This window comes from Metopolophium dirhodum, chromosome 1 (genome assembly GCF_019925205.1).
Source record: "Metopolophium dirhodum isolate CAU chromosome 1, ASM1992520v1, whole genome shotgun sequence".
NCBI lineage: Eukaryota > Metazoa > Arthropoda > Insecta > Hemiptera > Aphididae > Metopolophium > Metopolophium dirhodum.
Genome location: NC_083560.1, coordinates 30523788 through 30540530, shown reverse-complemented (window position 1 = coordinate 30540530; position 16743 = coordinate 30523788). Strand labels below are relative to the sequence as shown.

Here is a 16743-nt window from a genome sequence, read left to right as displayed (position 1 = left end):
AATATTGATTGTCGAAATTAATTTTCAACCATGGCGATAGACAATATAACTGAAATCGTAAAGTAATATATTTTATTTATAACAATGTATAAATTTCAACCCGCATACAAGCCGCAGGAAATAACAATGTGTTTCCTGTGGCCGATAATAATATAAATAGAATGACTGTAATATATGTATAACATGTGAAATGGTAAATACCTAGCATTGATAGCAGGGCGGAGTGGAATACGTTCTCCATTAGTTTATTGGTCTATAATAATTGTATTATTATATTACGATTATTCGTTTATTACTTATTTTACAATTGACATTCGATTGAGTCTGTTGTCTGAGTGACTACGCGTAGTACGGAACGTCGGGGCTATACCTATAATTTACTGAAGCAGTGAAGCCTGAAATAGAACGAGGTAAATATTCTAATAGAATTTATTTAAAATTTAAGTGATTAACAACAAATTATGAAAAATTTTTAACATTATTATTGTAAAATAATAATTTTTTCCGTTACAACGTGTCCTACGTGAATCCGGCAGAGTGCGTACGAATTCTATTCTGACCAGCGTGTGCGTACGTGCGGTGCGTCCGATGCAGCGAAATATAAGCTGTTTTGTTTTTACGTAAGACACGTCGTTAGATTTTATTATTTTATTTTTATTCATGCATAAAATATTTGCATACTTCAGAATTAACCGTTTAAGAAAATAAATATAATTTCATATATATTATTAATTGAACGAGAAAAATAAGTGCCTATACAAAATTAAAAAAATAGTTGAGTAAATAAAATATAAAACTGCCAAAATGAGTTGAGTAGGTATACTTTTATACTTATATTTATTTATTGTTCTTTAGGCCATCACCTATTAAATATGTCCCCCTCAAAAAAAAAACATTCCGGGGCTTGGTTTGAGAAAAAAAGAAAAGAAAGAGCGAAAAACAACATCAAATCATCCATAATGTTGAGTAGCTGGATTAATAAAAAATATGATGAGGATAATACAATTAATACTGAACAAAAAAAAGACGATACACCGGTTACTAATATTGAAAGTACAATAATTGACGATCGTTACAACTTAACTGAAGATAATATACAAAACAATGATAACAATGACCCTACCACTAGCCAAGTAAATAATGAACTTTATATTAATAATATTGAAATTGAAAGTACAATTGACGATCGTTACAACTTAATTGAAGATAGTACACAAAACAATGATTACAATGAACCTACTACTAGCCAAGAAAGTAATGAAATTAACATTAATTTTAATGATCCTGGTTGTTGGCCGACTATGACTTCTAGATTTAGAGATTTAATGGTGGAAAGAGGACCATACCTTATGGATCAAAATAATTATTTTCCAGTAAATGATGAGGATGGTAGACATTTTGACGGTAAATGGTTCTATAAATTTTTAAATAACGGAGAAAAAGTTCGAAGACAATGGCTATTATACAGTAAATCAAAAAATGCAATTTTTTGTTTTGCATGCCTCCTTTTTTCAAATAATGACATTAGGAAATCCACATTTTCGAATAATGGTTTTAAAGATTGGAAACATTTAAATCCCTCTGTTGCTGAGCATGAGAATAGTAAGAACCATAAACAAAATTTTTTGGACTGGAAGGAGTTAGAAAAAAGATTACAGGACTGTATAACAATTGATTATGCGCTTCAAAATTCTATTAAAAATGAAAAAGAAAAATGGTTTTGTATTCTTAAAGTTATTGTTGACGGAATTTTATTTTGCGCTAAAAATAATCTGGCCTTAAGAGGTTAGTCAGACAAAATAGGAGAAGCAAATTGTGGTATTTTTTTAAGCTTAATGGAAGTAATAAGTCATTACAACCCTATTTTATTAGCTCACGTAAAACATATTACAGATAGTAATAAACCAACTATTAGTTATTTTTCTCATAAAATTCAAAATAAAATAATAAACTTAACTCTTAAACTTTAAAGTAAATATTAATTATGCTTATAGGTAAATAAGTTAACATTTAATTATTTTTTTTTTAGGAAGGGGGGCACAAATTTTTATTTTGCCAGGAGCGCTGCTATTGATCGGCCCGGCCCTGTAGGCCTTACAATTATATGTGTGTTTTAATATTAATGTATCGATCAGCAGTTAATCGTATATAAGGTAGAGTTCGTATTATATACATAAGTGTTATGTAACATGTAAATATGTTATATTATTATTATACCCGGTTAGTATAACAAATTTTACTCGATCAGTATTCGGTACCCAGTGTAATACCAGATTTTCTACTCGGAACATCTCTACACTTTAGGTCTCAATCCGGGCCTGAATATAATATCAACAATCGTATAAATTCGTAACTAACAGACGGGAAAACGGGTATGTAGTGTTTTTTACTTAAAAATAGGTTAAACTTTATAATAAGAAATATAAATAGAAAAATGTTTTGAAAAAAAATTCATTAAAATATACTTCTGGCCATTCATTATAGTTATTACTTATTGCCATAAAGTTTAAAGACTTATCAGCCAAATTCCATGACAACCCACTTGTATTTTTTTCCTTTAATTTTGAATACAATATATTTTACTGTATTACGTTTTTTTATGTTATGTACTTGTCAATTGATTATAGTTCATGATGTTTAGTTTTATAATGCAAATATTTTTAACAATGGTCTTTCAATTAGCTTTATTAGTCCGGCTAATAGTAAGTAATAATATTTCCTAGCTTATATCCTTGCACTTGAGAGCACTGCTGAGGAGGTAGGTACTCACTTCCCACAGCACCTCGCAAATAATCTAACAATTTATAATTTTATAATGCATTATAAATTAAAACATTTATGAATAATATAAAATCACATAAAATATTCATTTTTTAATAACCCATACAATAGTTTGTATTTTATAAAAATATATTATTATAATATTGTGTAACTACGCCAAGTATATTTATTTATGCATGTGTATTTATACAGAACGGGAAATATTGTTTGAATGATGGAAGAAAATTTGTAAATAAATATAAACCTCATTATCATGACGAAGTACTGGTTGAATTGTTATACGACGTAGATGATCTCTTATTGCCCAACGTGAGCTGATCGGTGATAAGTGTTTAGTGCGATTTACCGAATAATGCTTTAATGTTTAGCCAAATCACGAGTCCTCCGAAATGGCTGTCCTTCGTAAGGAGAATTTTTCAAATTTTCCGTTTCCTTCAGTTGGCATAAATGGATTGGTACGGCACGGATACGTCTTCTACAAGGAGGAAGACGAAAAAATATATGACACGAAGTTCATGGAAGCGTCGAAAATGGCTGATGACATATTTTCAGAGGTATAACATTGTAGTATTGTAGGTACTGTGGGTATCTAATTCACAAAATCCCATACCTATTCTATGATTGTAGGAACTATGTTGTCACTCGATTTTCTTATAGTGATATTAAATTTGGATACATTTTGAGCTAAAATGTTTACTTTAGAATGTAAAAGATAGGTAGTAGCTAATTTTTAAACGATGTATAATTGTTAATTGTATATTGCAAGTACAATAATATTGATATTTTTATGTTACAAAAGTTATAAGGAGCAAACATTAAACATAAACATTGTTTAAAATTATCTACTAAGTATATTACATTCTACACAAAACATTTCAACTCAAAATGTATCCAAAATTTAATATCCCTGAAAGAAAATTGAGTGATTACACGATACAACCATAGATTACATAGATTAAAATACGTATATCATACTAAATATATTATACTTACCTAAGTATCATATATCATTATACTACTTATTCAATAATACGCTGCAGGTTGGGCTATGGGATTTGATGAAATAGGGAGGTTCAACCTAATGTCTTTTCGTATTGCCACGCTAATGCATTTTTAAGTCACCCAGACTCTGAGACGATAATGATAACGAAATGTGTACATCCGCCAGACTTATTGGTTTGGTTGATGAGCGGCGGACTGGAGAGAAGTCATGTTCAATGTCCATATTATACCTACATATGCAATGATGTTACGCACTGCAGTGCGGTTTATACGTAAATATTCGGAATGCGATCGTATTATAAGACCACTAAAATAACATTCAATTGTTTTAAATGCAAATTTTATTATAGAGTTTTGAATTGTTCGTTACAAATAAAAATTAGGCATGCTGTACTCGTAAAATATGTACACCTATACCTTCTGTATAATAATAATTAATAACACATTTTTGATAAAATAAATTACATAGGTATTAGGTAGGTATATTACATACCTATAATACCTGTTATGTATTAATATATATTATATACAAATGGTGTGACAAATGTATAGTAATTCATCAATTCAGAAAGGCCGGGTTGATTTTGATGACATTTTTTGTGAGTGTTTGAGTTTTTCCATGGATTGTTTGGATTCGCAATTGGACCCGTTTGGTCCAAACCGAGGAGGTGCTCAAACAGGAATTTTGAGATTTACGATGGAAATTTCGTTTATAAATGGTTGCTATTGGTTATAGGAGAAATGATTAGTAAAAATTAGTATTTATTATTTTATTGGTTGCCATTGGTTATCGGGCAGATCAGTTACAAGCGTGGATCAAATCGAATTTTCGCACATTGCCTACAAAGTTGGCCGAGTTGTACTTATAGCCGCACATTGGCGTGTCAGCAATCCACTGCAGGTGGATTACCTACCTGATATGCTGTCGCACATTCTCCGCGATCCAACATACCATTCGGATTGCCTACCAGGGTGTCTGAGTTGCACTTACTGCTACAAGTTACACCCAAAAGGAGTTGAACAATTACAATATTATTAAGAGTTGTAAATTTTTACGGGCACCGAAGTGCACGGGATCAGTTAGTTATGTATAAACATTAAACATACACAAGAATAACGCTAATTTAATATAATTTATGTTAGCGATAATAATATTATTATCAATATTATATTATGTATAACAATATTTTAACTAAACATTTTCTAACGTTGCATGTATTGCCGGCAATAATGCGTTTTGCATCAACAGAAATAGGAACAACTTCCGAACGTGCTATTGCCATTAGGTACCTTTCCTAAACCTGCATTACCATTTTTTTTTAAAAGTTTTAAACTCAAAATAGATTGATTTTGACTCCGCCAATCGATTTTTTTCATTTTTTACATTTCATTAAACCAATTACAAGTGTTAATACATGTCATAAAACGTGATATAGTTTTTCTTAATTTGTGAAAATTTTGATTTTTGGTAATACCACGTTTTGGATTATTGCCCTTCAATAATTGCTTTTTCTTATTATATTGTTTGTACATTCTAATATTAATATTAGAAGATATTCACTCGATTTCTCATGTAACAATTTTCTTATTTTTTGTAATTAAAAAACGAATGACTGTAGATACTTGAAAATTTCACTGAATGTTTATATTAGCATTTTCTATACACCATACAATTTTGAAAATATTTTTACTCTTTTTGAGCCTTTTACGGACATTGTCAGTTTTCAATTTTTTTACCAGGGTGTCTGAGTCGCACTTACTGCAACAAGTTACACCCAAAAGGAGTTGAACAATCACAATATTTTTAAGAGTTGTCTGTTAATTGTTATTACTTTTACTTATTGTACCTTGTATAGATTGTAATTCTTCTAATAAAAGCCAAATTTAAAAAAAAAAAAAAGAGTTGTAATTTTTTACGGGCACCGAAGTGCGCGAGATTAGCTAGTTATGTTTAAACATTAAACATACACAAAAAAAATGCTACACAAGAATAACGCTAATTTATTATGATTTATGTTAGCGATAATAATATTATTATCAATATATTATGTATAACAATATTTTAACTAAACATTTTTTTTATCGATCTCAGAGCAAAAACCTGATATTTATGGCCATTAGGCATAAGTTATAATTAAGAAATTTACAGTTACTTACAAAATATATACTGATATGAATATAGAACTACATTAAAATTTTAAACAGTAAGGTGACATTACAAGTAAGCAAATTACAAGTCTTTCCTACTTTTTCATTTTTTTTTTTGTTATTAAAAGTTATTTAATATTTAGTATGATTTTCAGTTGCAAAATGTACTTCAAAGTTTGAAGTCTTAAAAAGGCTTCATATAATTTGTTATTTTTATAATTTAAACAAAAGTAGTATTGTCATTTAAATTTATCGTATTTTTTATATAAATAGTTATAATTTGGTTATTAAATAGACCATTAATGTAGTCAGGGGCGTGCCTAGGGGGGTTTTGGGTGTTCGAACCCCCCCGAAAAATAAAAATAATTATTAATAAAAGTTGTACATAATATAATATACATATATGTGGAAAAATTGATCGATTTGTATTGAAAAAATGTGAGGAATTCGATTTTTCAGTCAGAGTTAAATTATATCGGTTACTCTTGTGAATAAAATCGATTTTAAAACTAATGTTCAATGCATAACGTGATATTGCCACATTCAATGTCAAAGCAGAACGTGGTATTATCATGTTCAAGCATGTTCAAGTCAAAACATATTATTTCCCATGTTATTTGTATTGGGGGAATTTAGGGCATACTCTTGTTATCATTGCAAAACGTTGTATTGCCGGCAATAATGCGTTTTGCATCAACCGAAATAGGAACAACTTCCAAACGCGCTATTGCCATTAGGTACCTTTCCTAAACCTGCATTACCACGTTTTGGCCTATAAACACTTTTTTAAAGTTTTAAACTCAAAAAAGATTGATTTTGACACCGCCAATAGTTTTTTTCATTTTTTACATTTCATTAAACCACTTACAAGTGTTAATTCATGTCATAAAACGTGATATAGTTTTTCTTAATTTGTGAAAATTTTGATTTTTAGTAATACTTGTTAATACTGTTCTTGAGCTAGTCGGTTGTTCGTCTGATGAACGCTTGTCCATCAGCTCTCCTCGATGGTTCAGTCCCTGCCCCTTCTTTATTCTGTAAAACCGTACATGGTCATCTTGCGGTTAGGCCTACCGTGGGATTGTCACACGCTTTGCACACGGCCGGATGTCTAACATATATGTGTTGTTGTTGTGCATTTGTGGTGTTTTATTCCACATAACCACACAAGATCTATACGAACATATTATATGAGTTATTTATATACTTAGGCATATATATATTGACGCACGCCGACCATGGTCACGCGCTCGATATTCGTTGTAACTACTACACACGCAGCGCATACGCTATTATTATTACTATTAATGTTACGCGGCGCGTACTATATATGATGACGTATACACTTTGACACTGCCTAAATAAGTGTTATATATTGGTTAATCGGGTAAATAGTCACAGCTCGCTACAATATTCATTATCGTTGCTAGATAGTTCACTTCACTGGTATCAAATAGGTACATTACAGCGGACTGGAATACTGTAATCTGGAACCATAGTCTATTCTATGTGTCTGCAACTACAATTGAAATACCATTAAGACACTCTGTGTGGATTTCTTTCAGTCTCAACGCTATCTGTGGATCATCATCACCACGTCGTTGTCATATGCTGAGTAAAAGTAGTATGTATAAGTCTTAGATCATATACAATGTGTGTATTTCTCGTATGCCGAGCTGTGTCCAACATAACCCTCCACCACCCATTTAATTTCAAGGAACAACGAGTTATTGCGCATGAGTTTTGCCAACAATCTCTATAAAATACTAATAAGTAGTAACTAATAAGTGGGGGGGTTATGTTGGACACAGCAAATAATTAAAGTAGCTCCATCCATTATATATGATCTAAGGTAAAGTACTAGATAACGGGTCTAAATACACTGGTATAATCTCAACTTGCAAATAATATTGTACATGTTATTATCATGTTTATGTCTAATTATGACAGAAGCCTATCCGCGTTTTGAGGTGGACAATGACAACAAGCAGATACCAGACAGTGTGAGATAGCACAGATGCGCAGAACCAAGTTGTGAACATAGGTACCTGTACCAGTGTATCTAGCCGTGACAGAGAATCTCATAATAAATAGGCTCTCTAGTGTGTGGCGTGTGGGATTGTACTTTATATTATTGTGTTTTCCTCGGTTAGAGACAACTATTACCATAATTCAAAATATATTTATTCAATATATCTTATGTATATATTCATATATTTTATTTAAACATCTCTAAGTTACTATCATAAGTCTTATTATTTTATTTAATTCCTGTTTAGAAACGAACAACCAACCTTTAGCTAATGATGTTCTGATTGCACTGTTCATCATCATAATATAATATTTTGTTTGTTTTTTCTTAACACTTCTCCGAGGTCCAAAAATTGAAATATTAAAAACACAATAATATAATGCACAAATTCTCTTTTCAACTAGGTATGTACCTAAATATATTTTTATTTTATTGAAGTTGATGTAGTACACACATATGTAAATATTGTGCTTTACAAATAGATGAATTTAATTTGTTAATTGTGGTTTCAGACACAAATGATTTGAAAAAACCAGAAAAAGTTTTTGCATCTCAGGAAAAACCTTACATACTTTGAAACATTATCCGGAGATGCCATCCAAATTTGGAGAATTGTTATTAAGGATACCTGATTTACAACTTACCTGTCAGGTAAATATGACATACTATTAAATGATTTTGAGTCAGATGTAGTTCAACTATGCTTTTGTGAGTGTTGAAAATGTTATTTAAGATATTCACAGTACAATAGAGAAAAAAAGATCAATATATGTTGGTGAATATGATGTTACAATACTGTAAACTAAATTACTATTAAGAGGATGCCTTGTAGACATTGCCTACCCGCATGTGTTGTCTTCGTCTTACAAACGCTTAACATAGCAAATTGTATGTTTTGAATAATTAATTTAACTCTGTATAATATTTAATCTTAGAGTGAATTGACCTATTATCAAATTTAGAAGTAAGATTATTATCTAATGAGAGAATTTTTTATATTTTAATTTTAAAGTGAGTAATAAACATTTCAAAATTTACAAAGAATTTACAATTTTAAGATGCTTATACTCGCTTTAAAATTTAAATTTAAAATAAAAACCTATGTCCTTCACTAGATAATATTCTGACTTCTAAATTTGGTAATAGTTCACTGTAAAATCAAACATAACAGAGTCAAATGAATTACTCAGAATGTACAGTTTGGAATGTTATGCATTTGTGAGACAGAATCAATGAACGCTGTGATAGTATCCTATTAAAAGGGCATTATACCCGCGTGTGTTGTCTCCGTCTTACAAGCGCGTAACATAGCAAATTTTACGCTCAGCAGAACACGTGTAGCTCAGTTAGTTTAAAAATTATAGCGAATTGACCTTTTATAAAATCTAAAGGTAAAATTATTATCTAGGCAACCTCATGGGCTTTTATTATATTTTAATTATAACGTGAATTATGAGTATTTTAAAATTGTAAATTTTTTATACATCTTAAAATACTCATAACTCGCTTTAAAATTAAAATATACTAAAGAGCCCATGAGGTTGCCTACATAATAATCTTACCTTTAGATTTTATAAGAGGTCAATTCACTCTAATTTTTAAATTAACGGAGCTACACATGTTTTGCTGGGCGTAAAATTTGCTATGTGACGCACTTGTAAGACGGATACAACACATACGGGTATCCTCTTAAGGAAATAACATTATTGGTAACACATGTCGTATTTTGATGACAAGTTGAATGTTATTTTTACAGTTATTTTTATTATTAAATTCATGTTTATTGTGTTATCCATCAATCCTTCGAAGTAAACATATTTTTTTAACATTACAAATTTGGGAGCCACCAAAAGGTTTCTGGAAATACAAAAATGCAGTGGAATTTTAAAATTAAATTACCTATGACTTAAGTAATACTATGTGAATGTGAATTTGAGTATGTATTATTTTAATCATTTAAGTAAAATTTGAATCATTTTATGTAGCTGTGGTATGAAATTGGATTAATGGTGATATAAGATTAGTATTCAAATTTAAAATATTTAATTTGCTAGTTTAATATTCTTATATATTTACAACCTTAGTTTAACTTAATACTAGCTAGTAAGTTCTGTAGTTTTACTAAATTTGTATTAATTGTTGTGGCTTGTTAATAGGTCGGAAAATAAATGTTGTCAATAAAGAGTAAAGAAAGATAAGGGCAAAGTTTCAATCTTTTAATGGAGTTATTAAGAGGCAATAATTAAGAAGAAGCCACACGGGCAAACGAAACCGAGCAATGACCAAGAGAATGCGCTGTTAGGTGTTTTCGCGATTTAAAGCCACAGTCTGCCCAATTGTATACCTATTTGTATATAACAATACTATGCAGGCTAGAAAATCTAGTTTCTTCCGTACCTTTAATTGTTGTACAAACATTTTAAGTATATTCGAGTTTACAATATTTTATAACATACAATAACTTACGATTTAAATTTAGTTTGTAAAAATATCAATATAGACTTATGTATATGTATTAATATGTACCTATTATGTATTTATTTTTATACATACCAATATTTTCGAACATATTAATATAATACTATTGATTATAATAAATATTATTATTTATATTATTCAATGATGGTTATATAACATTAACATATCAATAAACATTTTAAATACATACGTGGAATCTGGTTTTATATTTTTAATTCATAGCTATAAAAATTGAACATTTTATACATTTTTAACTCTAAAAAAAAATAATAGTTTTGCTAATTTAGTAGTACCTTCTAGATAGAAGAAGGTACTAATTATGATAACGGGAAATCTCTCATTTACAAGTATTAAACTGAAAAGTATAACTGATATTTTCAAAACTCATACAGAAAATACATGGCCATAAATGATTATTGATAAATAAATACATTTGAATAGTATATTAATTATAATTTATAAAAGAAACCAAATATGAAATAGTATGATTTTATTGGAAAGAAAAATGTATTTAAGACTTTCTTTACTTGAGATGCTTTACTGGAAATGGAAGAGGTTATGAAACGGGACCAAATTGAAGTATACGACAAACAATTAGCTTGTGCTTGTTTCAAATCCAATGAAGGTCAAAATTATTTAAAAGCCATGTCAGCTTCCATATAATATTGTAAATTTGTTTATAAATAATTAATTACTATTTATTTTTTTAAAGTCTTGCATACAATTTAAATTGATTCCAGATGATTTAGACATACACGTCATATAATATGATGATCTCATAATATTGCAAAAATGGAACAACATTATACAGTGCAGGGTTGGCGAACTTAAGGCACACGTTGACCAAACTTTAACAGATAAATAAAAAATAAAAATCGAAAATATCTCATAGATATAAATAGCTTGACCTTCCGGTGATTTTTTTCTGTTCGATAAATGTGGACAAACTTGTTAGGAATCTTTTAATAAAGTTTCTAATGTTTAGTTAATCTTTTTAGTATAGGTAAAAACTTGTTGGAAACCTTCAATTCAGATTTTTAATTTTAGCTATGAAAAGAACTGAAAAATAATTTACAACATTTTAAAGAGTTCTTATGGCTATAAATAGCTCAAAAAAAGACAAAATTATTTGAAAATATTAACATACGTGGAAAATTGCAAATGTTAACATTTAGTGAACATTTCAAGTGTTCACGGTTATTAGATTTTTAATTACAACAAAATATCAACATTTGATACATGAAAATTCGTAAATTTATTGATAATAATCCAATATCGTAAACATTTTATATCCATAAAAATTAAATTGATTTTTCGGTAAACTTTTTTTTTGTAAGAAAATTTGTGGGGAATCTCCTATCAACATTTCTAAGGTAAGCTATGAAAGGAAAAATTTTTATGAATTTCTAACGTAAAAATTGATTGAACATTTTCGAAATTTTAATGAAGTTGGTGAACATTTTAACTTTAAATGCATTTTTACTTCCCAAAATGTTGATAATAGACAGAAATAAAAACACATCATTATAAATAACATATACATTATTTCGCTCCTCTCAGAATCTCAAATGTGCCTCGATCGATCCCGCATAGCTACATGTTGTGGAAAATAAGACTATTAATTTCTCTGTGTACCTACCAATCGAGTAAATCGTTGCAACGTACCTTCTGTTGGAATATTGGAGTTTTCTGTTTGAGTAAAAAATAAACATATTTTTTTTTTCTCTATATCACAAAATTGTTTTCTTCCATGTGCCTGTGAGATCAATCCATGCTACTTCTGCTAACGCTAATAATTTACGACTAATACAACTACTACAAGGCAGATTGGCTAAATGTATAAGATGCTGCATATGATATGTTCCTTAGAATCAAGTACCTAGTATGGAACCCCTTAACAATAAATAACCATAAAATACATTTGTGTTATTATTTATATTATGAGTAATCCACAGACAAATTTGCGATAAAGAAAGAATAGTCCAATGGCTTAATTCAAAAATGTTGTACGTAAAAAATAATAAATTATACAGTAGAGCCAATTCAATTTTTTTAATTTTGTATGTATCACTGAAGAGATTATGCAATTGAATTGTTGTGATGCACTGCTTATTTACCCTATCAATAGTATATAAGAACTATTTATGAGTAGAAGATATTTTAAAGATAAATAAATTAAAACTGTACTTAACACATTTATTTAATGATAAGTCTATACTCTGTTCAAAATAAGACCGGACCTCGGCGGCGACCCGTTTTCGTTCGCGACGGTCAGGCACCTCCCCCACCATAGATCACGTGTCAGGCCGAGCCGCAGAAATAAGCCACGCCCATGCGCACAACTCGGCCGCCGAGGTCCGGTCTTATTTTGAACAGAGTATAGATATGAATTATTGAAATTTCTTAGAGACAAATCTATAGATAGACTTATTGTATTTCATAAAGAATAACTTACTTCTAAAATTAAACAATTAAGCAAAAGGCACAAGAATAGTCTAGAAATGTCAACTAATAATGTGCTTAAAAATAGAGTAGATTGTTGGAAAGTGATCATGATTGTAGTCTTGATGATAAAAGTACAGAAAGTGTAAAGTACACTGTAAATAAATTGAAAAACTCCTGTGATTGCCAAATCGTTTGTGATGAATGCAAAACTTGTATTCATTGTTTTTCATGTACATGTATAGATAGTGCAATAAAATGGAATTTTGTAAACATATCTATTTGGTTTGCCTATATGAAATATAAATACTAATAGTTATATATAAGCCCTAAGTTTGGAAGACAATAATAAAAAAAAATGAGACTGTTAGTATTAGATCTTAACTGAATAATACAGAAGTAATACATGAAGTAGACAATTTAGAATATGAAAAACAAAAATTTAAAACATTTTTGATACAATGTTAAATACTGTTTCCAAAATATTCCAAAATATGCTAAATGGGTTAAATATTCTCTAACCCATGAAATATTCTCAAATACGCAAAAAAAACTTTTTTATACGCATTTGGAATCGAACGAATCGTCCACATTTTTTACTCTCATAAGACTTCATAGACTCAGTAACGATATGTAAAAACATTTAACCTTACCGGTCTTTATTCATAACAAATTGTATTACTAAACAATTATATTTATTTATTATTTTAACCAAATTATTATTTATTATTATTATGACAGTTAGGTAATGTGAACCTAACTATATTATACTTACTAATTTGAATATTGACATTTTATTATAACTATTTACTTGTATCTATACAAGAAATTGTTTACCAATATATGTTGATTATATTTTGAAAATTTTTTTTTATTTGTACCGATCATAATATGACACTCAAATACAATATCCACGATATAAAATAACTATCAGTAAAACCTAAAAATCCAAAACCTATGAAATAAAATAACATAAAATATAATAAAGAGTCTTCGATTATACGCAACCCAAAATATTTTTGGAGTTTCATTAAATAAAACCGCTCTACCTCTTATATAGTTTCAAGTGTTACACTCGGTGTAGTACAGAGCTTAAGTACACCCAACCCCCTAACAATCAGTTTTTGACCTCATCCTAGTGAGCAAATCCTACTTACCACTTCCAACTCTCATGTAATGCCCATTTTTCGATTAATGATGTTTAGGTTATTTTCGAAATATAAAGTCTGTTGGTCCAGATGGTATCCAAGGTGATCTTTTCTTCAAACTCCTATCTGTTCTAGCGGTTTATGGTTGTTGTTTAGACGTTCACTTGACTCAGGAATCTTCCCGTCTGTCCTTAAATTTGGCTCAGTCAGTCCAATATTGAAGTCTGGCGATTCTACAGATGTCACACATTATTGTCCAAAAACAATTCTACCTCATTTATTTAAACTATTTGAAACTCTCATCCTCATTTATTGATTAAATATTGCCCTTCATTAAATCACATTCTAGCTGACGAACAGCATGGCTTCCGTACTGGAAGATCAACTGTAACTTGCACCTTACCTTTCACTCATACATATTCGAATCTTTTCGTGAAAACTGCCAAGTAGAGGAAATCTATACCGATTTTTCAAAGGCTTTCGGCCGTGTTGACCATATTCATCTTATGTCAACTCTTGACTGTATAGACATCGGCGAACCTCTACTTTCCTGGCTTCACTCATATATTATACAAAGGACCCAATTGGTAATTGTTCTTTAGATCTCTTCGGGCTATTTCACTCCCTCCTCAGGTATACCACAACGTCCAGTTATGTCCCCACTTCTGTTTGCCTTATACGTAAACTCAGCATCTTCCGTTCTCCGAAATGCCAAACTCCTTATCTTTGCTAATGATATGAAAATCTTCTACCGTATCAAATCTATCTCTGCCTGTCATCTTCTCCAAAATTATCTCCAGTGCTTTGTGAAATGTGGGGAATCTTTGGGTCTCACTATTAATATTTCCAAATGCTCATTAATGACATTTTGTCGTAATAAAGTTTTAATCAATCATACTTACTCCTTCAATAAAACCTCTTTAAAGTTTTCTAATAACTCAATAAAAGATTTAGGTTTTACTCTTACACGTAACCTATGCCCCAATATGCATAACGAGACTACCTGCTGTAAGGCTATTAAGCTTCAAGGTTTCATAATTTGTATCTCTGCCGATTTTCATTTACTCACTTCATTAAGCAATCTTTTTTGTTCTTTAGTACGTCAAATCTTTAAGTATGGGTTCTATACTCTGAGACCCTCCGTCCACTTCTTCTGATCGTATCATGAATGAAAGGGTCCAACGAAAATTTCTCCGTCACGCTGCTTATAAATTAAATGTACCCTGTCCACCTCACGATTACACCCATATCCACGTCTCTTTTCTTTAGAAAGTCTAGCCGATCGTCGTCACTCAGCAAATTTATCCTTCCTATCTAATCTCTTTTCTATTAGAATCAAATGCCCAGAACTACTATCTCGTATTTCTTTCAATGTCCCCTCCCGTCGTACACGCTATTTAGTTCCATTCCATATTCCATTTAACTACTATTCAACTCTCCAATTATTCACCTTATGCGCATCGCCAATAACGACCCTTCTTTTTCCTTTTAATATTTTAACCAAATTTCCTTAATGCATTTTATTTGTATTTATTTTTAACTATTGTATTTACTATCATTACTTAAATTGTATTACATTTAGTTATTATTATATTGTTACTTATTACTCATTCTAAATATCTTAATAATATACTTAATATTGTTTATAGAGCTTTATAATAAATTCTCAAGTTTTTATTAAAACAGAGCAAATTATTTTTTATTGACAAAAAAATATAAAAATAATAAAAAAAAGTGATATGCCTATTATAAATAGCTCTAAAATATTAATAACATTTTTTATGCTAAGGCATTACTAATATAAACATTAGGAGATAATTACAAAATTACGAAATCCATTTAGTCAAAAACTTGTTTTTTTCCTGACATTATTTGTTGGTTATTCCGAATTACAGGAGAATTTCAGTTGTTACATTTCAAAAGTAACAAAAAGGTTTTGGATTCACTTTCACAGATCTGAAGTAGATGTAGTTGGCGATGCTGTATTAACAGAGATAGTCGACCAAATTAAATCAAACAACTATACTAGGACACACACTGGGAAAAAACCGTATGCATGTAATAGCTGTGATAAAGCTTTTTCTTATAAAGAATCTTTAAAGACTCATTCAAGGAAACATACCGGTGAAAAGCCGTTTAAATGTAAAAGCTGTGGTAAAAGTTTTTCTGATCAATCAAATTTAAATGGTCATACAAGAACACATACCGGTGAAAAGCCGTTTGTATGTCATACCTGTGGTAGAGCTTTTTCACGTAAATCATCTATAGTGACTCATTTAAGGATACATTCTGGAGAAAAACCGAATAAATGTAAAAGCTGCAGTAGAACGTTTGCTGATCGATCAAATTTAACAAAGCATATCAGAACACATACCGGAGAAAAGCCGCATGCATGTAATAGCTGTAATAAAGCTTTTTCTCGTAAAACACATTTGATGACACATTTAAGTACACACACCGGTTAAAAGCTATACAAATGCGATACCTGTGATAAAGATTTTTCTCGCAAATCTACTTTGACAAACCATGTAAGGACGCATAACGGAATAAAACGGTATGAATGTGATAGTTTTGTTAAAGCCTTTTCTCAGAAATCAAATTTAACAAAGCATAAGATGACACATCATGCTTATAGCAAGTTGTTTAAATGTGATATCCTTGATATGACTTTTAAAAGAAAAACAAATTTTAAAAGCCATATAATGAGACTTC

At 30.0% G+C, this 16743-nt stretch overlaps 2 protein-coding genes across 2 annotated transcripts; both read left to right on the top strand.

Annotated features, from left to right (window-relative positions):
- The first annotated feature begins 959 nt into the window (after nucleotides 1-959).
- Nucleotides 960-1790, top strand: LOC132936095 (zinc finger MYM-type protein 5-like). Its single transcript, XM_061002787.1, has one exon. The coding sequence runs from the start codon at nucleotides 960-962 to the stop codon at nucleotides 1788-1790; it is 831 nt and encodes a 276-aa protein (XP_060858770.1).
- An 843-nt stretch (nucleotides 1791-2633) lies between these two features.
- Nucleotides 2634-16496, top strand: LOC132936087 (zinc finger protein OZF-like). Its single transcript, XM_061002778.1, has 4 exons — nucleotides 2634-2702; nucleotides 2974-3090; nucleotides 3150-3335; nucleotides 15927-16496. The coding sequence occupies exons 1-4, from the start codon at nucleotides 2634-2636 to the stop codon at nucleotides 16494-16496; spliced, it is 942 nt and encodes a 313-aa protein (XP_060858761.1).
- Nucleotides 16497-16743: the final 247 nt, after the last annotated feature.